We start from the raw sequence: 23,805 nt of genomic DNA, 5'->3' as shown, positions 1-23,805 counted from the left end.
TTACAAACGGAATGACAAAGTTAATATACCCCCATCCTATGGTGGAGGGTATAAAAATCTCCCTGCCAATATATTAAATGACCCATAAACAAAACATACTGTTATGTGAATATTATTCATTATGGTTGGCTCACCATGTAATATATTTATTTTATTTTTAATAAATACTTAGCTAACAATAATACATACTAATTGTTCAGAATTTGATATTTGAGTCTTAGTGAGGGGCAGTATAAATTCGATATATTCCACTAGACATGGGTTGTCTTATCTTCTCTCAAACCGGTGGAGTCCGCATCTCGATTATGGCCAGCAGACATTCTGAAATTGTTTAAATTATTATTAATATTGCGATATATTAGGGTGCTCTAGTATGTAGGTGCATGTACAACGAAGGATACTACAGGAATATATCCAGTGGTTATAATGTCCTAACCTGTTCTCCCAGAGAAATTTAAGTTTACGAGCTGGTACAAAAATTCCAAATACAATGGGGCCTTCCACTATTAGGTACACGTAGAAGATGATGGTAATACAAACATTTTTTGTATTCCAAAGCCACAATGGGATCATGGACCAAGGAAGAACACTCATATAGGCAAGACATGCAATAATTGGTATGCTAAAAGATAAAGAAAGAATCGAATAGATTTTATAATTGAACACTCTCTCTCTCTCACTCTCTGCCATTCATGTGAGTAATACGATAACCTAAAAATATTTTGCAAATATTATTCAGTTGATCATATTATTGGTCTTCGTGATCGAACTATAACTATGGCTATATATGTGAACAAACCTATTTCTAATGAAATGTTTTCCTTTTCTGGTATTGAAGACCTTCTTTCTTACTGCAATCATTTCGAAGATGAAATATCCAAAACCTAAGAATGCCATACACAATACAATCTCGATGGGTATAAGAGAAACCCAATTATCCATGGGTTTAGAATCTATGGAAATAACAATAATGTTGTTTATTATTCGATTTTTTGTATTTCATATGGAGGATACCTTTAAGGAACCAAGACGAAAGACTTGTCGCTAAAGTCACACTCCATACAATGAAGGAATACACGGAAAATCGTCTTTTGTCCAATTCCTTGAGATTGTATTGCTTGAATTTCGATATGTACTGCAAACAAATTTCATAGCCAATTACATTGAGCCATAGTCGCGATGAGCAGAAGAAAATCCAACCATACAAGACTGTGGAAAAAGTAGAATGAAAAATTACAACCATTTTCAATAAGGGTTAAAAAAATGTTTTTATATATTAGCAGAAATCAATAAAATTTTAATTGATTCGATTAATTTGTGTGACTGATTTCTAAAGGATGGTTAAAATTTCAAGGGCCGATGTTGATTTTGAATAAAACACAAACTATTTAGGAAATTATTGTAATTTTATTTTATTATGATATATTGGTATTACTCAATTATGTATGGAACAAAATATCGGCCAAATGGGCGCCGCAACCTCGGTGGCACACCTTCATCCGATGGTCCAAATTTTCGATGACGCTGAGGCATAATGGAGGTTCAATGCCGTTAATGTGCCGAATTATATCATCCTTTAGCTCTTAAATTGTTGCTGGCTTATCGACGTACACCTTTTTTTTTCAAATAACCCCAAAGAAAAAAGTCCAACGGTGTCAAATCACGTGATCTTGGCGGCCAATTGACATCGCCATTACGTGAGATAACACGGCCATTGAATTTGTTGCGCAACAGAGCCATTGCTTCGTTAGCTGTGTGGCAAATGGCACCGTCCTGCTGAAACCACATATCGTCCACATCCATATCTTCCAATTCGGGCCATAAAAAGTTCGTTATCATCTTACGATAGCGAACACCATTCACAGTAACTGCCTGACCGGCCTCATTTTGGAAAAAATACGACCCGATGATGCCGCCAGCCCATAAACCGCACTAAACAGTCACTCTTTGTATGTGTATTGGTTTTTCGACAATCACTCTTCGATTCTCATACGCCCAAATGCGGCAATTCTGTTTATTGACGAATCCTCTGAGGTGAAAATGTGCCACATCACTGAAGATGATTTTCTTCTAAAATTGATCATCCACTGTTGCCATTTCTTGAAACCATTTAACACGTTGTTGGATTGTGTATCTCTCCAATTGGTTACTTCCATTATTTTACTTGCAGCATACTCTCTAGGTCTCTCTTTCTAAACACATTTATGTTTATAGGCTATTTCTAAATTAATATATGTTTGCATCTAAGCATATTATATTTATAAACATAATATGTTCTAACATAATACCATATATGTCCTAAACATGTTATGCTAGTTTATAAAGATTAAATGCTTGCACTTAAAAATATTGTGCTAAGAAATTTGAGTTCCAAACATCATAATAAACCGATTCAGAGATTTCACTTTCGAAGCTCTTGGAGTAGTAAATTTTATCCCATCCGAATAAAACTTAAAGGGTGATACGGTCAAAATTTGGTCAAGGGAAAACGCGTGTAAATCGGTGAAATTGTTTATTTAAAAAATCAAATTAAATTTCTTTTTCAAGTTCAATTAGTATAAAATTCAGGAAAAATATTCAGTTAGGCTTTCGCTTTTCCAAATCCGAATTGCCGGGCCTCACGCTTGACATCTGCCATCAGATTTTGTAAAGCCACCTTGTCCACCTTCTTCGCCGCAGAAACCCAGTTTGCCTTGAACTGCTGCTCGTCCTTAGCAGTTTTTTTGGTCTTCTTTAGGTTCCGCTTGACGGAGCGGAGCTCTGGCGTGTTGGGAGGGTTCTTGTCCTTGGGAACCACCTGCACGTTGTTGGCGGCGTACCACTCCATGGTCTTTTTACCGTAATGGCAAGATGCCAAATCCGGCCAAAACAGTACGGAACAACCGTGTTTCTTCAGGAAAGGCAGCAGACGTTTATTCAAACACTCTTTCACGTAAATTTCTTGGTTGACAGTCCCGGAAGCTATGAAAATGCTGCTTTTCAAGCCACAGGTACAGATGGCTTGCCAAACCAGATATTTCTTTGCGAACTTTGACAGTTTTATGTGCTTGAAAATATCTGCTACCTTTCCCCTTCCTTTTGCCGTATAAAACTCCTGTCCCGGAAGCTGCTTGTAGTCGGCTTTGACGTAGGTTTCGTCGTCCATTACCACGCAGTCAAACTTCGTCAGCATCGTCGTGTACAGCCTCCGGGATCGCGCTTTGGCCGTCGTATTTTGTTTATCATCGCGATTTTGGAGAGAGAGAGCTTAGGGTTTCGCTTGAAACTACCGGCAACTCTCTTTGTCGTCTCAGCGGCTTCCGGTTTTCGATTTCACCCCGATCCAGGCTTCCTGGCTGTCGACAAACGTTCCCCAAACACTTTAATTACATTTGTAACGGTTGATTTGGCAACTTTTAGCGATTTTGCCAGCTTTGCGTGCGAGTAGCTCGGATTTTCGCGATGCGCGAGCAAAATTTTGATACGCTGCTCTTCTTGCTTGGACGGCATTTTGACAACTGAAGAGTGAATTCCAAAATCAAAATAGGAGCAACATTCTACACACACACACCTTCAAAATGAGGGGTGTTCAGGTTTTTTAAATGCAAAATTGAAAGAAATACGTCAAGTTTATATTGACCAAATTTTTACCGTATCACCGTTTAGTATAGGTATGTCCTCAAACGACCATGCAAACATTGGTCCATATCGGTTCATAATTATATAAAGCTCCCATATAAACCAATTCAGAAATTTCCCCTTTGGCACCCTTTGGTTAAAATTTAGTACGTGATGTTGGTATATATCCTCTAACCATAATTATATATAGCCCACATATAAACCGATTCCCAGATTTGACCTACGGGGCATCTTGTGGAACAGGGTATTATAAGTTAGTGCATATATTTGTAACACCCAGAAGGAGACGAGATAGACACATGGTGTCTTTGGCAATAATGCTCAGGGTGGGTCCCTGAGTCGATATAACCATGTCCGTCTGTCCGTCTGTCCGTCCGTCCGTTCGTCTGTCTGTGAACACATTTTTGTGATTAAAGTCTAGATCGCAATTTAAGTCCAATCGCCTTCAAATTTGGCACATGTTCCTAATTTCGGTCAGAATAGAACCCTATTGATTTTGGAAGAAATCGGTTCAGATTTAGATATAGCTCCCATATATATCTTTCGCCCGATATGCACTAATGTGGACCCAGAAGCCAGAATTTTATACCGATTTGCTTGAAATTTTGTACAAACATAACACTTAGTCGTATAGTCAAGTGTGCAAAATTTGATTGAAATCGGTTCAGATTTAGATATAGCTCCCATATATATCTTTCGCCCGATATGGACTAATATGGTCCTAATAGCCAGAGTTTTGGCCCAATTTCGTTGAAATTTTGCACAGGGAGTAGATTTAGCATTGTAGCTATGCGTGCTAAATTTGGTTGAAATCGATTCAGATTTAGATATAGCTCCCATATATATCTTTCGCCCGATATGCACTTATATGGACCCAGCAGCCAGAGTTTTATACCGATTTGCTTGAAATTTTGTACAAAACATAACACTTAGTCGTATAGTCAAGTGTGCAAAATTTGATTGAAATCGGTTCAGATTTAGATATAGCTCCCATATATATCTTTCGCTCGATATGGACTAATATGGTCCTAACAGCCAGAGTTTTGGCCGAATTTGGTTGAAATTTTGCACAGGGAGTAAATTTAGCATTGTAGCTATGCGTGCTAAATTTGGTTGAAATCGATTCAGATTTAGATATAGCTCCCATATATATCTTTCGCCCGATATGCACTTATATGGACCCGAAGCCAGAGTTTTATCCCGATTAGCATGAAATTTTGCACAAGAAGTACAATTGGTAGTATAGTCATGTGTGCCGAATTTGATTGAAATCGGTTCAGATTTAGATATAGCTTCCATATATATTTTTCGCCCGATATGGACTTATATGGCCCCAGAAGCCACAGTTTTATCCCGATTAGCTTGAAATTTTGCACTAGGAGTACAATTGGTAGTATAGTCAAGTGTGCAAAATTTGATTGAAATCGGTTCAGATTTAAATATAGCCCCCATATATATCTTTCGCCCGATATGGACTAATATGGTCCTAAAAGCCAGAGTTTTGGCCCAATTTGGTTGAAACTTTGCACAAGTTCACCACTGTGGTATCACAATGGACTGAATAGTCTAAGTGAGCCTGATACATCGGGCTGCCACATAACCTAACCTAACCTAACCTTGCAGAAGTAGTACAACTAGTAGTGTAGTCATGTGTGCCAAATTCGATTGAAATCGGTTGAGATTTAGATATAGCTTCCATATATATTTTTCGCCTGATATGGATTTATATGGCTCCAGAAGCCAGAGTTTTGGCCCAATTTAGTTGAAATTTTGCACTAGGAGTACAATTAGTTATATAGTTATGTGTGCTAAATTTGGTTGAAATCGGTTCAGATTTAGATATAGCTCCCATATATATGTTTTTCTGATTTTGACAAAAATGGTCAAAATACCAATATTTTCGGTGTTAAATCGCCACTGCTTAGTCGAAAAATTGTAAAAATGACTCTAATTTTCCTAAACTTCTAATACATATATATCGAGCGATAAATCATAAACAAACTTTTGCAAAGTTTCCTTAAAATTGCTTCAGATTTAAATGTTTCCCATATATTTTTACTAACATTGTGTTCCATCCTAGTGCATTAGCTGACTTAAATTTTGAGTCTATAGATTTTGTAAAACTCTATCAAATTCTGTCGAAATCGAGTGATATTTAAATGTATGTATTTGGGACAAACCTTTATATATAGCACCCAACACATTTGACGGATGTGATATGGTATCAAAAATTTAGATCTACAAAGTGCTGCAGGGTAGGTTAGGTTAGGTTAGGTTAAAGGGTGATACGGTCAAAATTTGGTCAATATAAATTTGACGTATTTCTTTCAATTTTGCATTTAAAAAACTGAACACCCCTCATTTTGAAGGTGTGTGTGTGTAGAATGTTGCTCCTATTTTGATTTTGGAATTCACTCTTCAGTTGTCAAAATGCCGTCCAAGCAAGAAGAGCAGCGTATCAAAATTTTGCTCGCGCATCGCGAAAATCCGAGCTACTCGCACGCAAAGCTGGCAAAATCGCTAAAAGTTGCCAAATCAACCGTTACAAATGTAATTAAGTGTTTGGGGAACGTTTGTCGACAGCCAGGAAGTCTGGATCGGGGGGAAATCGAAAACCGGAAGCCGCTGAGACGACAAAGAGAGTTGCCGGTAGTTTCAAGCGAAACCCTAACCTCTCTCTCTCTCTCTCCGAGATGCCGCAAATAAGCTGGGTGTATCGTCTACAACCGTGCATCGAGCCAAAAAACGAGCCGGACTATCGACTTAAAGAAGGTAGTGACTCCAAATCGCGATCATAAACAAAATACGACGGCCAAAGCGCGATCCCGGAGGCTGTACACGACGATGCTGACGAAGTTTGAATGCGTGGTAATGGACGACGAAACCTACGTCAAAGCCGCCTACAAGCAGCTTCCGGGACAGGAGTTTTATACGGCAAAAGGAAGGGGAAAGGTAGCAGATATTTTCAAGCACATAAAACTATCAAAGTTCGCAAAGAAATATCTGGTTTGGCAAGCCATCTGTACCTGTGGCTTGAAAAGCAGCATTTTCATAGCTTCCGGGACTGTCAACCAAGAAATTTACGTGAAAGAGTGTTTGAATAAACGTCTGCTGCCTTTCCTGAAGAAACACGGTTGTTCCGTACTGTTTTGGCCGGATTTGGCATCTTGCCATTACGGTAAAAAGGCCATGGAGTGGTACGCCGCCAACAACGTGCAGGTGGTTCCCAAGGACAAGAACCCTCCCAACACGCCAGAGCTCCGCCCAATTGAGAAATACTGGGCTATTGTCAAGCGGAACCTAAAGAAGACAAAAAAAACTGCTAAGGATGAGCAGCAGTTCAAGGCAAACTGGCTTTCTGCGGCGAAGAAGGTAGACAAGGTGGCTGTACAAAATCTGATGGCAGGTGTCAAGCGTGAGGCCCGGCAATTCGGATTTGGAAAAGCGAAAGCCTAACTGAATATTTTTCCTGAATTTTATACTAATTGAACTTGAAAAAGAAATTTAATTTGATTTTTTAAATAAACGATTTCACCGATTTACACGCGTTTTCCCATGACCAAATTTTGACCGTATCACCCTTTAGGTGGCAGCCCGATGTATCAGGCTCACTTAGACTGTTCAGTCCATTGTGATACCACAATGGTGAACTTCCCTCTTATCACTGAGTGCTGCCCGATTCCATGTTAAGCTCAATGACAAGGGACCTACTTTTTATAGCCGAGTCCGAACGGCGTTCCACATTGCAGTGAAACCACTTAGAGAAGCTTTGAAACCCTCAGAAATGTCACCAGCATTACTGAGGTGGGATAATCCACCGCTGAAAAACTTTTTGGTGTTCGGTCGAAGCAGGAATCGAACCCACGACCTTGTGTATGCAAGGTGCAGGGTAACATATAATATTGTCGGCCCCGCCCGACTTTAGACTTTCCTTACTTGTTTTTTACTGAAACTAGTAGGTCATCCCAGTTTTCTAGACGTTCTCCATCCACCGTGTGCGAGTCAACTCACCTTCCAACTGCTTACCCGCAAGTTTATTCAATAATCGAACTTTTCGACGTTTTTTCTCATTTTAAAAATCGACCATAAATTGTAAGTCTTACCCAATTCCACACACATTAAACGTACACTCAGTATTATAAAAATATGCGAAAGAATCCATGATACAAAATGACAAATAAATAATTTCCAGTGTAGCGTATGTCTTAGTTCTCTCAAGATTCCATATACCACGATTGTCAACAATAGGAAAAAGGATGAAAAGGTAATACCTAAAATTAAACAAGAAAAACAAAAAACAATCAAGCGGTTGTAGAAAATATTCCAAAAAAAATATCATACCCAATATATATGTGTCGTATATGTAATTATAAGTACGAAATAAAGATGAGCAATCCACTGTGGCGATTATATATTTCTCGAGACCTCTGTGATAATATGGAGTATAACAATGATCACTCTCATTCTGGGAATAAAACATGTAATGGGATGTATGTATTATTTAAAAGGTTAAGTAGAATTATAGAAATGGTAATGAAAATATGTTTTATATAATTATTTTCTGTACACCCTAATAAATACATACAATACAAACAATAACACAAACAGTAATACTTGAACCGGCTAACAAGGTGGCAAACAACAACAATAACATCTCTTATTTCGCTCCATAAACGTAATGGGAGATACACGTTCTGCATTTCAACGACCAGCTAAATATTAGAAAGGCTACGATAACATTATAAAAATCTATAAAAATGACAATTAAAAACCATTCTATGATGGTGAATAAAAGTAGAGAATTTTAACCACAATAAAGGTGAGCACCGGAAGAATATGGTGTAGATCTACACTATATTCAGAAGCCGTTTGGTTATTTCCTTCGAAAAGTACTGTGCAAATCAAAAAGACGGACCGACATATATCAATTCAAAGTTCAGAAATTATTATTAGAATTAAGTATTATTAGAATTAGAGGAATTTCCCTTCTGTGTAACATCCAAAAGATGAAGTCTCATCTTTTGGATGTTACACTTTTTATTTGCATCAAATGATTTACACTCTTTAGTTTGTCTAAGGGTTACAAACAATTGGAAAATATTGCGTTTATAGAGGTCTATCTGTGTCAATACACAAAGAAGAGTAAAAATAAAATTTGTGATTTGTTTTTATTATATATTTTTTTTTAATGGAACAACATTCGAATTAGTCAATACAATGACAATAAATGTCTCAGCAAAGAGTAAACATTCTATTTTCAATGTCAAAGACGAGAGAGAGAGAGAAAGAGAGCGTGTATTGGTCTCTTTGCTTATCTATTGCAGGGATGGAAAATACAATTTTTAAGAAAGTACAAAAAAGGTACTTTTTTGAGCGAAAAAGTATTTTTCACTAAATTTTAATAAAAATTCCACTGGAAGATTATTGTCAAGAGCTGCCTTAAATTGAATTTTAAAGAAAATTTAAAGAAGATTTTGTTTGCCAACTCCTAAATCTTAAATATTTTCTTTTTATAGTCTTATATTCGCTCACAAAGACTACCGTAGTATTGTAATCGCGGCTGCCACAGCTCTACTTTATGGTACTACATAAATTTTCTCTGGATAAATAAAAATAAATTTTTGACATAATTTTCTATAGAAATAAATTTTTGACAAAATTTCCAATATAAATAAAATTTAGACAAAATTTTCTATAGAAATACAATGTTGACAAAATTTTCTATAGAAATAAAATTTTGAGAAAATTTTCTATAGAAATAAAATTTTGACAAAATTTCCTATAGAAATAAAATTTAGACAAAATTTTCTATAGAAATACAATGTTGACAAAATTTTCTATAGAAATAAAATTTTGAGAAAATTTTCTATAGAAATAAAATTTTGACAAAATTTCCTATAGAAATAAAATTTTGACAAAATTTTCTATAGAAATAAAATTTTGACACAATTTTCTATAGAAATAAAATTTTTACAAAATTTTCTATAGAAATAAAATTTTGACAAAATATTCTATAGAAGTAAATTTTTGACAAATTGTTCTATAGAAATAAAATGTTGACAAAATTGTTTAGAGAAATACAATGTTGACAAAATTTTTTATAGAAATAAAATTTTGACACAATTTTCTATAGAAATAAAATTTTGAGAAAAATTTCTATAGAAATAAAATTTTGACACAATTTTCTATAAAAATAAAATGTTGAGAAAATTTTCTATAGAAATAAAATTTTAACAAAATTTCCTATAGAAATAAAATTTTGACAAAATTTTCTATAAAAATAAAATTTTGACAAAATTTCCTATAGAAATACAATTTTGACAAAATATTCTATTAAAAAAAAAATAAAAATTTGAGAAAATTTCCTATAGAAATAAAATTTTGAGAAAATTTTCTATAGAAATAAAATTTTGAGAAAATTTTCTATAGAAATAAAATTTTGAGGAAATTTTCTATAGAAATAAAATTTTGAGAAAATTTTCTATAGAAATAACATTTTGACAAAATTTCCTATAGAAATAAAATTTTGACAAAATTTCCTATAGAAATAAAATTTTGACAAAATTTTCTATAGAAATAAAATTTTGACACAATTTTTCTATAGAAATAAAATTTTTACAAAATTTTCTATAGAAATAACATTTTGACAAAATATTCTATAGAAATAAATTTTTGACAAATTGTTCTATAGAAATAAAATGTTGACAAAATTGTTTAGAGAAATACAATGCTGACAAAATTTTCTATAGAAATAAAATTTTGAGAAAATTTTCTATAGAAATAAAATTTTGACACAATTTTCTATAAAAATAAAATTTTGACAAAATTTCCTATAGAAATTAAATTTTGACAAAATATTCTATAGAAATAAAAATTTGAGAAAATTTCCTATAGAAATAAAATTTTGAGAAAATTTTCTATAGAAATAAAATTTTGAGAAAATTTTCTATAGAAATAAAATTTTGACAAAATTTCCTATAGAAATAAAATGTTGACAAAATTTCATATAGAAGTAAAATTTTGACAAAATTTCCTAAAGAAATAAAATTTTGAAAAAATTTCCTATAGAAATAAAATTTTGATAAAATTTCCTATAGAAATAAAATTTTGACAAAATTTCCTGTAGAAATAAAATTTTGACAAAATTTCCTATAGAAATAAAATTTTGACAAAATTTCCTATAGAGATAAAATTTTGACAAAATTTCCTATAGAAATAAAATTTTGACAAAATTTCCTATAGAAATAAAATTTTAACAAAATTTCCTATAGAAATAAAATTTTGACAAAACTTCCTATAGAAATAAAATTTTGACAAAATTTCCTATAGAAATAAAATTTTGACAAAATTTTCTATAGAAATAAAATTTTGACAAAATTTTCTATAGAAATAAAATTTTGACAAAATTTCCTATAGAAATAAAATTTTGACAAAATTTCCTATAGAAAAAAAAATTTGACAAAATTTCATATAGAAATAAAATTTTGACAATATTTTCTTTATTTTTGCAAAATAAAAATTGTTGTTAAATTTTTCTCCAAATTTTGGTAGATTACTTTTCCCTCAAGTTTCGACATAAATTGTAATATTTTGCATTATTTTAGAACGCGATCGATAACTTCTTATCTAGATAGTGTTCGTGTGGAAGCGTAATATAGAACCACGTGCTGTTTCGACTAAAACACTATTGAAATTCAAGCAAATCGTATCTGCGACTATGGCTTTTACAATATCGAGATTTTCTTCCCGTGTGAACTTGCCTGTTTTGCCAAATTTGTAAAAGACTATTAGCAAATAAGTTTGTTTCTTTTCTTAAAATATTAAAATATTTTGTCAAAACTGTTGTACTATATATCTGATATCGGCTCAAAAATGACTACATAAATGGTACTAAATGATTCGCGGGGGTACTACCGTACTGACCAGTGTGAAAAAGTATTGAAAAAAGTACAATAGTACTGCATTTTCCATCGCTGATCTCTTGTTGCTTGCCCACCACCATTGGATGGGGGGGTATAATATGTTAGCCATTCCATTTGTAACACACAGAAGTATCGATCTCCAACCCTCAGATTTGGCTTGCGGAGCCTCTAAGAGAAGCATATTTCATCCGATCTAGCTGAAATTTGTTACATGGTGTTGGTATATGGTATCTAAAAACCACGCAAATATTGGTCCACATCGGTCCATAATTATATATAGCCCCATATAAGCCGATCCCCAGATTTGGCTTGCGGAGCCTCAAAGAGAAGCAAATTTCATCCGACCCGGTTGAAATTCGGAACATGGTTTTGGTATATAATCCATGCAAAATTGGTCCACATCGGTTCATAATTATATATAGCCCCCATATAAACTGATCCCCAGATTTGGATTGCGAAGCCTCTAAGAGAAGCAAATTTCATCCGATCCTATGCGAATTTTTGAAAATATTTGATGCTAAACGTTCCACACAAGCGTAAAAATGCATTAAAACTCATAAAAAATTTTAAGAATTATTTATTTTTTAAAATATCACAAAATTTCTTAATTTACATTCAAAACATGGAATTCGGATCACATCTAAAGAAATGATGCAAATTCGGTTGTTGAAATGGTGGACTTCCGTCCTATGACAAGCCCATGTTAAATTCATCGCTTCTGCGTCAATTTTGCAACACTTCCGGATCCAAAAAGAACATTTTCATTACTTTTTTGGCGATTTTTTGTTGCTGGGTATATATGTAGGCCCCATATAAACCGTTCTCCAGATTTGACCTCCGGAGCCTCTTGGAGGAGCAAAATTCATCCGATCCGGTTCAAATTTGGAATGTGGTGTTAATATATGGTCGCAAACAAACATACCAAAATTGGTTAATATCGGTCTATAGTTATATATAGCCGATCCCCAATCATACAAAGATTGGTCCATATCGGTTCATAATCATGGTTGCTGTTCACCCTGAGTTTAAGGTGAGAGTATCTTTAGTTTTAATTTATATAATTAAGTTTTTTGTTTTATTATTTTACGGGGTGTGCGGACGGTTTACGGCAAAAAGAAGGATGAGTAAGAACACGCATTTAATTCGGCGGTAAGTACAACTCTAATTTTATTACTTCATTTCATATTTTCAATTCTAATTGTTCCTTCATTTACGATATTTACACAATTCATTTACTTAATATTACAACTGTGATGAACTCATTTGACATACGTTAATTTTTAGAACAGACTAATTCAATATAGGGAAATTCAACAATTTTATGAAATATTGGTATTAAACTCCAACATATCGGCCCCTTTGAAGGACCGAAGGTCTTCAATGAATTGGTAATGGCGCCAATTTCGAAATTGGTCTCTTATATATGCCTGTCTTTGTGGTGACTTCTGCTACTCTTACTTTTCCGTCGTTGCCTTGGGTCACGTTGATGACTCTGCCGATTAGCCATTCTTGAGGCGGTAGATTGTCTTCGTGAATGAGAACCAGGCGACCGACCTCTAGGTTGGGTTGTGGTCGATTCCATTTGCCCTTGGCTTGAAGCTCCAGAATGTAGTCCCTGGACCAAGCCCGCCAAAACGCCTGCTTGAGAGCGGAGAGCATCCGCCAACGCTTGCAAAACCTCAGCTTGTTGACGTTGTCTTCGTCGACGGATTCGGGCGGCAGCGAACGCAGACCAGTTCCGATTAGCAAGTGTCCCGGTGTCAGAGCCTCTCCGTCGTTCGGGTCTTGAGACAAAGGCGCTATTGGACGACTGTTGAGCACGGCTTCTACCTCTGTAAGCATCGTTGCCATCTCTTCTTGCGTTAACAGCGCTTTGCTGACAATTCGTAGGAGCAGATACTTCGCTTGCTTGACTGCAGCTTCCCAAAGACCCCCGAAGTGTGGCGCCCTCGGAGGTATGAAGTTGAACTGCACGTTCAACGCGGCCGCATACTCTTCCACGGTTCCTCGATTTGCGAGAAATGCTTCTTGAAGGTCCTTGAGGCTCCTGCTGGCGCCTACGAAGTTCGTCGCATTGTCGCAGTAAATCTTGCTGGGGAGCCCACGCCTCGCGACAAACCTTTTAAAACAAAGAATAAAAGAATCAGATGACAAATCAGACACTAGTTCGATGTGAACCGCTTTTGACGTAAAACAGACGAAAATGGCAATATACATTTTAGTAGGTGGCCTCCCGCGAATCTTCAGAGTTACATCTACGGGACCACAAAAGTCTACGCCTGCTATGAGAAATGGGCGTACAGATCTCACTCTATCAGTGGGTAAATTTCCCATAATTTGAGTCATCAGCTTTGGCTTATAACGATAGCAATGTACACAGTTCCGAACCACCCTACTGCACTCCTCTCGAGCATTGATCAGCCAAACTCTCTCACGAGACAACGCGACTAGTGCCTTTGTGCCAGCATGGCAGTTGTCAAGGTGGAGATTTCGCAAGTACAATGAAACAAAATGATGTTTCTTTGGGAGTAATAATGGAAACTTCGTATGATACGGCAATGGGGCATTTAGCAGCCTGCCTCCAACTCTGAGCAAAGAAAACCTTCGATTGCTTTCCGAGAAATCGTGAATGAAAGGAGTTAGCTTTTGCAAACTTGGTTGAAGACTACGAGATTTCTTTATATTAGAGATCTCTTCCGGAAAGCTGCACATCTGCACAGCTTCGACCAGTTTAAAAAATGCCCAGGTTAATTCTTGAGCCGTAAGACATAGGGTCTTCGGAACTTTGCGTTTCATAGACCGATCTATGAAACGGAAAATGTATGCTACCACTCTCAAAAGCCTCTTATAGGACGAATGATTGACCACGAGTTCCAAAAGTATATCGTCGCAACGCTCTTTACCAACTTTGTTGTGCGTAGTGACCAGAACTTTGGATTTCCTAGCTTCCAATAATTTTTGTTCCTCAGTTAAATCAAAGTGTTGATTGACTGGCCACTTAGATGAATCATCTAACAAGAACTTGGGTCCTGTAAACCACATTGAAGCTTTAAGTTCGTCAATATTGCATCCTCTCGATACTATGTCGGCCGGATTTTGTCTGGTTGGTACATGCCGCCAAACAGCTTTATCCGACCACTCTTGGGTCTCAGCCACTCGATTCGACACAAATGTGGCTAAAGCTGACGGATGTGTTCTTAACCAGTATAGTGTTATTTCCGAATCGGACCAGAAATATACATTATCAATATGAAATTTTATCAAAGGCTTAATTCGGACCCATATTTTCGACATGAGGTGAGCTGCTGAAAGTTCCAATCTTGGCAGAGACATTGTTTTCAGAGGCGCTACTCTAGATTTGGCTGTCAACAACCGACAATGAACCCCATGGGCATCTACGACCCGAACGTAGAAACAGCATCCATACGCTCGCATTGACGCGTCTGAAAACCCGTGAATTTGAGTTCTACCAGACTCAGAGGTATTCACAAATCTTGGGATCTCAATCGTATTCAACTTTGAAAGATTACATTTGAAATCCTCCCATACCGAATGAAGACGCATGGGAATCGATTCGTCCCAGTCTAATTTATTAACCCAAAGTTCCTGCAACAAAATCTTGACTTTAGTTATTGCTGGGCATAACAGACCGAGGGGGTCAAATAACCTTGAAGAAACTGACAAAATGTGCCTCTTTGTAGCTTTCATATCCTGAAAATCCCCTTCAATACCGAATTTGAAAACATCACTTTTAGGAGCCCAATTGATCCCTAGAGCCCGAGCAGTTTCAGACTCAGAATGCAAAAGTTTCTCAGTGCAACTTGTCCCATGAATCTCAGGATGGTTGGAAAGCCACTTAGTCAGGTTAAATCCTGCTGAACTGAGTATAGTACTCACTTGGTCTCGAATCTTCAGTAGACCATTCAAATCAGCGGCACCTGTCAGTAAATCATCCACGTAAAAGTCATTGCGAATAACGTCAGCTCCAATGGGATACTTTCCTTTATATAAATCGCTCAAATAGCTTAAGCAACGTATTGCCAAAAACGGGGCAGAAGATGTGCCATATGTGACCGTATTCAATCTGAAAATTTGTAAAGGGTCACTGGCGTTCTTCCTCCATAGGATTAGCTGAACATCCCTCTGTTTCTCATCAATTAATACTTGACGATACATTTTCTCAATGTCTGCCGTTACAACATATTTATGCATTCTGAATCGAAGCAATGTAGAATACAATTCCTCCTGGATCGTTGGACCAACCATTAATATGTCATTAAGAGATATGTTCGTAGAAGTTTTGCTTGATGCGTCAAATACGACGCGCAATTTCGTGGTTGTGCTTTGTGGTCGGAACACACACTGATGAGGAATGAAATAATGAAAAGATTCCGGAATATTATTATCGGTAGCCTCCATGTGCCCTAAGCGCAGATATTCTTCCATGAAATCATTATACATCCCTTTAGACGTTTCATCGCGTGAGAGCTTCCTCTCAAGAGCAAGAAACCGTCTTCTAGCCGTTTCGAAAGACAATCCCAACTCTGCGATGTCCCCTTTAAACGGCAAGGAAACCTGAAAGCGTCCCGAGGGTAAACGTCGAATGTTTTCCAGAAAATGGGTCTCACAATTTTGCTGCTCTTCGGACAAAATCCTAACAGGAGGGTTCGGAAGTTCCTCTAGCTGCCAGAATTTTCTCACAATGTCATCAACCACTTCCTCGTTCTCAATGGAACTACTTAATTGACATACTGTCGAACAGGAGCCCTTTGACTCGTCGTATTTTCCCGCTACGACCCAGCCAAGAGAAGTTTTTTGCAAAATCGGTAGGCTCGGATTAGGTCTAATTTGACCAACACATAGCAGGTCGAAAAACACTTCAGCACCAATCAATAAGTCTATTCTTCTGGGCTCATTAAAACTAGGATCTGCTAGTTCAATATTTCCTGGAATATTCCAATCCGAAATGGATATTTTATTGTCCGGCTGAAAACTCGTAATGGATTTCAACACCCAGAATTTCGATGAAAACTGAGTTTGATTGAATCTTGACATTACAGACAATTGAACACAATTCTTCGAAGAAGAAGTTAACTCCGAAATACCCGTTAAATTCAATCTTCCACTAAATCGTTTCACCTTAAGTCTTTGTACCAGTTCCTCGGTTATCAAATTCGTTTGAGAACCGGAATCTAACAGAGCCCTAGCAAAGATATGCTCCCCCGACCTACTTCGTACACGAACCAATGCGGTTGCTAGAATAACACAATCATTCGAAGTTGAATGATTGACCGAAGCGTTTGAGGTCGTCGGTTGTTCATGGTTAACACCACTCTCGTGTATATCAGATGCATATCTATGCAATAAATGGTGGTGTGAGCTATTGCACACTCTACACTTCAATCCAGAGTTGCATTTGGCCACAGTATGACCCTTTTTCAAGCAATTAATACAAGCAGGAATTGCCTTGACAAACTCAAATCTTTGTAGAACTGGTACTGTAGTGAAAGATGAACAATTCGTTATGTTATGCTGGGTCGATCTACAGAACAAACATTTCTCAGGAGACTGCTTTTGCCTAGAGCACATCAGTGATGACCTGTAACTTTTCTTAGACTGATTATCAAATTTAGGCTTCGAAGGTTTAGATCTTGTACCCGAGGATTCCTCAGCTGCAATATGCTGGTACCTTTTATTCAAAGCAGCCTCACAATCAGCCCATAATGGGAGTTTTTCGAAATCCAATTGTTCCTCCCATTTAGACTTAGTAACCGAATCGACCTTTGACATAACGAGATGAATCAATATCGCATTGGTAATTTTCTTGTCATCGCCAATAGAGAGTAGTGAATCATATATAGCGGACACCGTATCAATCATACTGCGCAATGCAGAAGCAGAAGGTTTTATTATTTCAGGCAAATCGAAAAGTCTAGCAATATTGTCGGAAAAGATTAAGCATTCATTATCGTACACCTTTTTCAAGCTAGCCAATGCTTTGGGGTAGTTTTCCTCCGAAATTTGAAATGCCTTGACAGTGCCAAGAGCTTCATCAGATAAACATGATATCAGATGATTGAACTTCTCGATATCTGTTAAAGTCGGATCCGCGTGCACTAAATTCTCGAATAGACCTATGAAATTCTTGTATTCCGAGTACCTTCCACTAAATTTGGGGAGTCTCATGTTGGGCAAGCGAGACTGATGTTGTGGCGCACTGAAAGAAGTTTCAGGAATACTATTTCTCCTATTCTTAGCCAACATAGCTAAGAATAGGGATTTTGTGCTCACACATAGATCCTCGAGTTCAGCTCGGTCTTCATTACCAGGGTCTAAAGAATCTAATTCGGACTGAAGTCTCATTGCATCGTCGATATACTTGTTTAGAATATCTAAGCGACATTCTAATTCAATAATATTGAATGAAATTGTCTTTTGGCGAAAAGAAGTTTTTATCCTTTCGATATTTTCCATAATTTTGTCTTTTTGTTGCTTTATATTAGCTAATTCTGATTCGGGCGTACCCTGATGCTTTTTACCACCAGCCATTATCAATTAAGGTTAATCGTAACAACAAAGAAGAAAAACCCTCTACACAACTATATCTATTTGTTAGTTATGGTAGGCTATAGATTATATTTCGAGTTTTACTAATCACGCACTTTTCTATTTATTATACGTCAGCACTAATACTTGCCCTTCGATTGCTTTATTAGTAATTCTTTTAATATATTGTTTATGAAATGCGATTTGAATCTGATAATATTATCGACTTCAATGCAATCGGGTAGTCTAAGGTACGTTTAAACTTATTTGAGCAATAGTCGATAACGCAGTTACCGACTACTCGAGTACCCACTCCTGAGTATGTCAAAGTAAACAAACCAAACCAAAGAGTGGATGAGGCAAATTGGGAGTAATATTTAATAAAATTATTTAAATGCTGAAGTGCGGAATAATTTATGGTAAAGTTGCGTATTCGTTAAATACAAATTTATGAAAGTGCCCTATGGCAACTATGTGAAATGGCCAAAATAAAGTGATACGTTGTACATAGCAAGTTAATACAAACTTAATTATTAAGTTTTATGCAGCGAATATTTATTGCCAAAGCGGTTCTCAAATATGATATATAAAGGAAGTAATAAAGCGTAAAGTGATAATTTGTGTGAAGTGTAAACAATTACAAGAAATTTGAATAATTTGCAAATTCTCTGAACCTGAGTAATTTACAGGTTAGGATCACACAGATTATTACAACGCTTTTACCTGTGAATCAGAATCACTCTCCTGATTGTGTTTGCTCCTACAAAGTCGACAATTGCAGCGACGGGGCATCTGAACACTTAGGTTATATATGACACCAAATTTATTTTTATATTTCCAATAATTTGGATGTGTTCAATGTTCTTCTTTTTGTCTTTGGTTTTAACTTGCAGTAACTTTGCAATTATGTGATTGTAATAACTTAACAAACACTACCGACGCGTTCCCGGGTTTCGGCACCAAAATGTTCACCCTGAGTTTAAGGTGAGAGTATCTTTAGTTTTAATTTATATAATTAAGTTTTTTGTTTTATTATTTTACGGGGTGTGCGGACGGTTTACGGCAAAAAGAAGGATGAGTAAGAACACGCATTTAATTCGGCGGTAAGTACAACTCTAATTTTATTACTTCATTTCATATTTTCAATTCTAATTGTTCCTTCATTTACGATATTTACACAATTCATTTACTTAATATTACAACTGTGATGAACTCATTTGACATACGTTAATTTTTAGAACAGACTAATTCAATATAGGGAAATTCAACAATTTTATGAAATATTGGTATTAAACTCCAACAGTTGCCATTCGAGCCAAAAATAATCACCCAAAGTTTTATCTATCAAAATTTTATTTCTATAGAAAATTTTTTCAATTTTTTTTTGTCAAAATTTTATTTTTATAGAACATTTTGTCAAAATTTTATTTCAATAAAAAATTTTGTTAAAATTTTATTTCTATAGAAAATTTTGTTAAAATTTCATTTCTATAGAAAATTTTGTCAAAACTTTATTTCTATAGAAAATTTTGTCAAAATTTTATTTCTATAGGAAATTTTGTCAAAATTTTATTTCTATAGAAAATTTTGTCAAAATTTTATTCTATAGAAAATTTGGTCAAAAATTTATTTCTATAGAAACTTTTGTCAAAATTTTATTTCTATAGAAAAATTTGTTAAAATTTTATTTCTATAGAAAATTTTGTCAAAATTTTATTTCTATAAAAAATTTTGTCAAAATTTTATTTTTATAGAACATTTTGTCAAAATTTTATTTCTATAGCAAATTTTGTTAAAATTTTATTTCTATAGAAAATTTTGTTAAAATTTTATTTCTATAGAAAATTTTGTTAAAATTTTATTTCTATAGAAAATTTTGTCAAAATTTTATTTTTATAGAACATTTTGTCAAAATTTTATTTCTATAGAAAATTTTGTCAAAATATTATTTCTATAGAAAATTTTGTCAAAATTTTATTTCTATAGAAAATTTTGTCAAAATATTATATCTACAGAAAATTTTGTCAAAAATTTATTTCTATAGAAAATTTTGTTAAAATTTATATAGAAAATTTTGTTAAAATTTTATTTCTATAGAAAATTTTGTCAAAATTTTATTTCTATAGAAAATTTTGTCAAAACTTTATTTCTATAGAAAATTTTGTCAAAATTTTATTTCTATAGGAAATTTTGTCAAAATTTTATTTCTATAGAAAATTTTGTCAAAATTTTATTCTATAGAAAATTTTGTCAAAAATTTATTTCTATAGAAACTTTTGTCAAAATTTTATTGTATAGAAAATTTTGTCAAAAATTTATTTCTATAGAAAATTTTGTTTAAATTTTATTTCTATAGAAAATTTTGTTAAAATTTCATTTCAATAGAAAATTTTGTCAAAACTTTATTTCGACAGAAAATTTTGTCAAAATTTTATTTCTATAGAAAATTTTGTCAAAATTTTATTTTTATAGAACATTTTGTCAAAATTTTATTTCTATAGAAAATTTTGTCAAAATTTTATTTCTATAGAAAATTTAGTCAAAATTTTATTTCTATAGAAAATTTAGTCAAAATTTTATTTCTATAGAAAATTTAGTCAAAATTTTATTTCTGTAGAAAATTTTAATCAAAATTTTATTTCTATAGAAATTTTGTCAAATTTTTTTTCTATAGAAAATTTTATTTCTCTAGAAAATTTTGTCAAAATTTTATTTCTGTAGAAAATTTTAATCAAAATTTCATTTCTATAGAAATTTTGTCAAATTTTATTTCTATAGAAAATTTTGTCAAAATTTTATTTTTATAGAAAATTTTGTCAAAATTTTATTTCTATCGAAAATATTGTCAAAATTTTATTTCTATAGAAAATGTTGTTAAAATTTTATTTCAATAGAAAATTTTGTTAAAATTTCATTTCTATAGAAAATTTTGTCAAAACTTTATTTCGATAGAAAATTTTGTCAACATTTTATTTCTATAGAAAATTTTGTCAAACTGTATTATATACGTATTCAGTCGGCCTTTTTTAATTTAATATATACCACGTATGAACTTACAACTTAGAAGACGGTGTTATTAGGTTTTAAAATACTTTGCCATCGGCAAGCGTTACCGCAACCCAAGTAATTCGATTGTGGATGGCAGTGTTTAGAAGAAGTTTCTACGTAATCCATGGTGGAGGGTACATAAGCTTCGGCCTTGCCGTACTTATGGCCGTATATACTTGTTTAATTTGATTTATAACAATCTGTTGGGAAGGAAAGTTTATGCATAACAGTAAGTGGATCTATTTTTGATAGATTGGCTGCATCATTAGAATCGTGTTAGTCATGACCTATACCATCTTCACTACGAATAATTTTTATATACCCGTCACTCACTATTGTTTCTTGTATATCTTGTTTTTCGGCTTATACTCAAATGTCAATAACCTCTCCCTTGAGGAATTCATAATTATACTGTATGATTTTTGGCTATTCATCACATTTTGTCTCTGAACAAACTTACATTGTATTCAAAAAATCCATAGATATAGGGTTCTTCGCATGATATTGTAGCCACTTCCACCTGAAGATCTTGTATAATATTCACTTTTGTTGTATTGCCATCTGACCAAAAATTAGATATAGCCCAAGATGAAGATGAGAAATCATTGGGAATTGTTTCACATTGATACGAAGTCACATTGAGAAATTCGCTGATTGGGCAACACAAACGTATGGCCAATTGACGGTCAACTGTGTTAGACAATTCCAAAGAATATGTCAACTTATTCGACACCAATAGTATATAGCCTAAGCACAAAATTAATGCATATAATCTATGCATTTCACTATCGGAATATTATTAAGGGTTTTAACACTTCCTTCCGCCTATTTGTTTTTCTAGTTTTTTTTTTTTTGCTTTTAATTTTGCGTTTATGAATTTTTGTTGTTCTTTACTTGAGCAATGCTTTGTTTACACTAATTTTGGAATTTTGATAAAACCATACAGAAATCTGAAACTTTATGCCGTCTAAGCAACCCAGACCACATTTGCCACTACCAACAGCGACCGCAGTCCACAAGCACAGCAAATCGCTAACGTATATGGAGTGTCCCACTAAAATAGACTCTATTGAGATGTATGAAGAATTACTTGTGTTTGATTGTTTGCTTAGTGCCCATCGCCAGCTAGCTGCGAGCTAGCTGGTTTATACGCAGCGCAACGGGATTACTTTATCAATAGAATTTAACAACAACTACTACAACAACAACCCAACAGCATACGTCTTCGATATATTATTTATATTGTGAGAGAGAAAGTCATACAACCAGCGTTGCCACAATGAATTTTTATTTTGGACCAACAAATTCGTACCAGCGGACATTAAATTAATATCATTTAAAAGTTAACATTTTGAAAAATTTTATTTCTGTTAAATATTTTGTAAAAATTTTATTTCTATAGAAAATTTTGTGAAAATTTTATTTATTTGTCACAATTTTACCTCTGTTAAATATTTGTCAAAATTTTATTGCTATAGAAAATTTTATTTCTATAGAAAATTTAGTCAAAATTTTATTTCTATAAAAAAATTTGACAAAATTTTATTTCCATAAAAAAATTTGAAAAAATTTTATTTCTATAAAAAAATTTGACAAAATTTTATTTCTATAGAAAATTTTGTCAACATTTTATTTCTGTAGTAAACTTTGTTAAAATTTTAGTTTATTAGAAAATTTTGTCAACATTTTATTTCTATAGAAAGTTATCACAAAATTGTATTTCTATATAATTTTTTTTTTAATTTCTTCCTAAAATTGGACAAAATTTTATTTCTATAAAAAAATTTGAAAAAATTTTATTTCTAAAGAAAATTTTGTCAAAATTTTATTTCTGTAGAAAATTTTGTCAACATTTTATTTCTGTAGAAAACTTTGTTAAAATTTTAGTTTATTAGAAAATTTTATCAATATTTTATTTCTCTATAGAAAGTTATCGCAAAATTGTATTTATATATATATATTTTTTTTTTTGTAATTTCTTCCTAAAATTGGACAAAATTTTATTTCTATAAAAAAATTTGAAAAAATTTTATTTCTATAGAAAATTTGGCAAAATTTTATTTCTGTAGAAAATTTTGTCAATATTTTATTTCTATAGAAAGTTATCGCAATATTGTATTTCTATATATTTTTTTTAATTTCTTCGTAAAATTGGACAAAATTTTATTTCCATAAAAAAATGTGACAAAATTTTATTTCTATAGAAAATTTTGTCAAAATTTTATTTTTGTAGAAAATTTTGTCAAAATTTTATTTTTGTAGAAAATTTTGTCAAAATTTTATTTCTGTAGAAAACTTTGTTAAAATTTTAGTTTATTAGAAAATTTTGTCAATATTTTATTTCTATAGAAAGTTATCGCACAATTGTATTTCTATATAATTTTTTTTAATGTCTTCCTAAAATTGGACAAAATTTTATTTCTATAAAAAAATTTGAAAAAAATGTATTTCTATAGAAAATTTGGCAAAATTTTATTTCTGTAGAAAGTTATCGCACAATTGTATTTCTATATATATATAAAGGGTGATTCTTTTGAGGTTAGGATTTTCATGCATTAGTATTTGACAGATCACGTGGGATTTCAGACATGGTGTCAAAGAGAAAGATGCTCAGTATGCTTTGACATTTCATCATGAATAGACTTACTAACGAGCAACGCTTGCAAATCAT

The 23,805-nt window shown here is 33.6% G+C and overlaps 1 protein-coding gene across 3 annotated transcripts; it reads right to left on the bottom strand.

Moving 5' to 3' along the window:
- Positions 1–101: 101 nt before the first annotated feature.
- LOC142242580 (uncharacterized) lies at positions 102–22,218 on the bottom strand. 3 transcript variants are annotated; one of them, XM_075314145.1, is made up of 7 exons: positions 21,595–22,218; positions 7,960–8,083; positions 7,722–7,889; positions 1,015–1,209; positions 800–953; positions 437–622; positions 102–321 (listed from the first exon to the last, which is right to left on the bottom strand). In XM_075314145.1, the coding sequence occupies exons 1-7, from the start codon at positions 21,913–21,915 to the stop codon at positions 252–254; spliced, it is 1,218 nt and encodes a 405-aa protein (XP_075170260.1). In that variant the 5' UTR covers positions 21,916–22,218; the 3' UTR covers positions 102–251. The 3 variants fall into 3 exon arrangements, with proteins under 3 accessions (XP_075170260.1, XP_075170261.1, XP_075170262.1); XM_075314146.1 differs by lacking the exon at positions 102–321 and having other exon boundaries at positions 458–711; XM_075314147.1 differs by lacking the exons at positions 102–321; positions 437–622; positions 800–953; ... (1 more) ...; positions 7,722–7,889; positions 7,960–8,083 and adding an exon at positions 12,678–13,659.
- Between the last annotated feature and the right edge of the window lie 1,587 nt (positions 22,219–23,805).

The sequence above is a fragment of the Haematobia irritans genome, unplaced genomic scaffold (assembly GCF_050003625.1).
Source record: "Haematobia irritans isolate KBUSLIRL unplaced genomic scaffold, ASM5000362v1 scaffold_56, whole genome shotgun sequence".
Taxonomy (NCBI): Eukaryota; Metazoa; Arthropoda; class Insecta; order Diptera; family Muscidae; genus Haematobia; species Haematobia irritans.
The sequence above is the reverse complement of the archived record's forward strand: the minus strand, read 5'-3'. Positions and strand labels throughout refer to the sequence as shown.

What these genes read in the sequence shown, in the direction of transcription:
- LOC142242580 (XM_075314145.1), bottom strand. Translation starts at nt 21,915, where the DNA reads ATGCATAGATTATATGCATTAATTTTGTGCTTAGGCTATATACTATTG. An exon ending in TTCGTCTTGGTTCCTTAAAG is followed by an intron (nt 954 to 1,014) that starts GTATCCTCCATA and finishes TTATTTCCATAG; the next exon opens with ATTCTAAACCCATGGATAAT. An exon ending in AAATTTCTCTGGGAGAACAG is followed by an intron (nt 322 to 436) that starts GTTAGGACATTA and finishes AAACAATTTCAG; the next exon opens with AATGTCTGCTGGCCATAATC.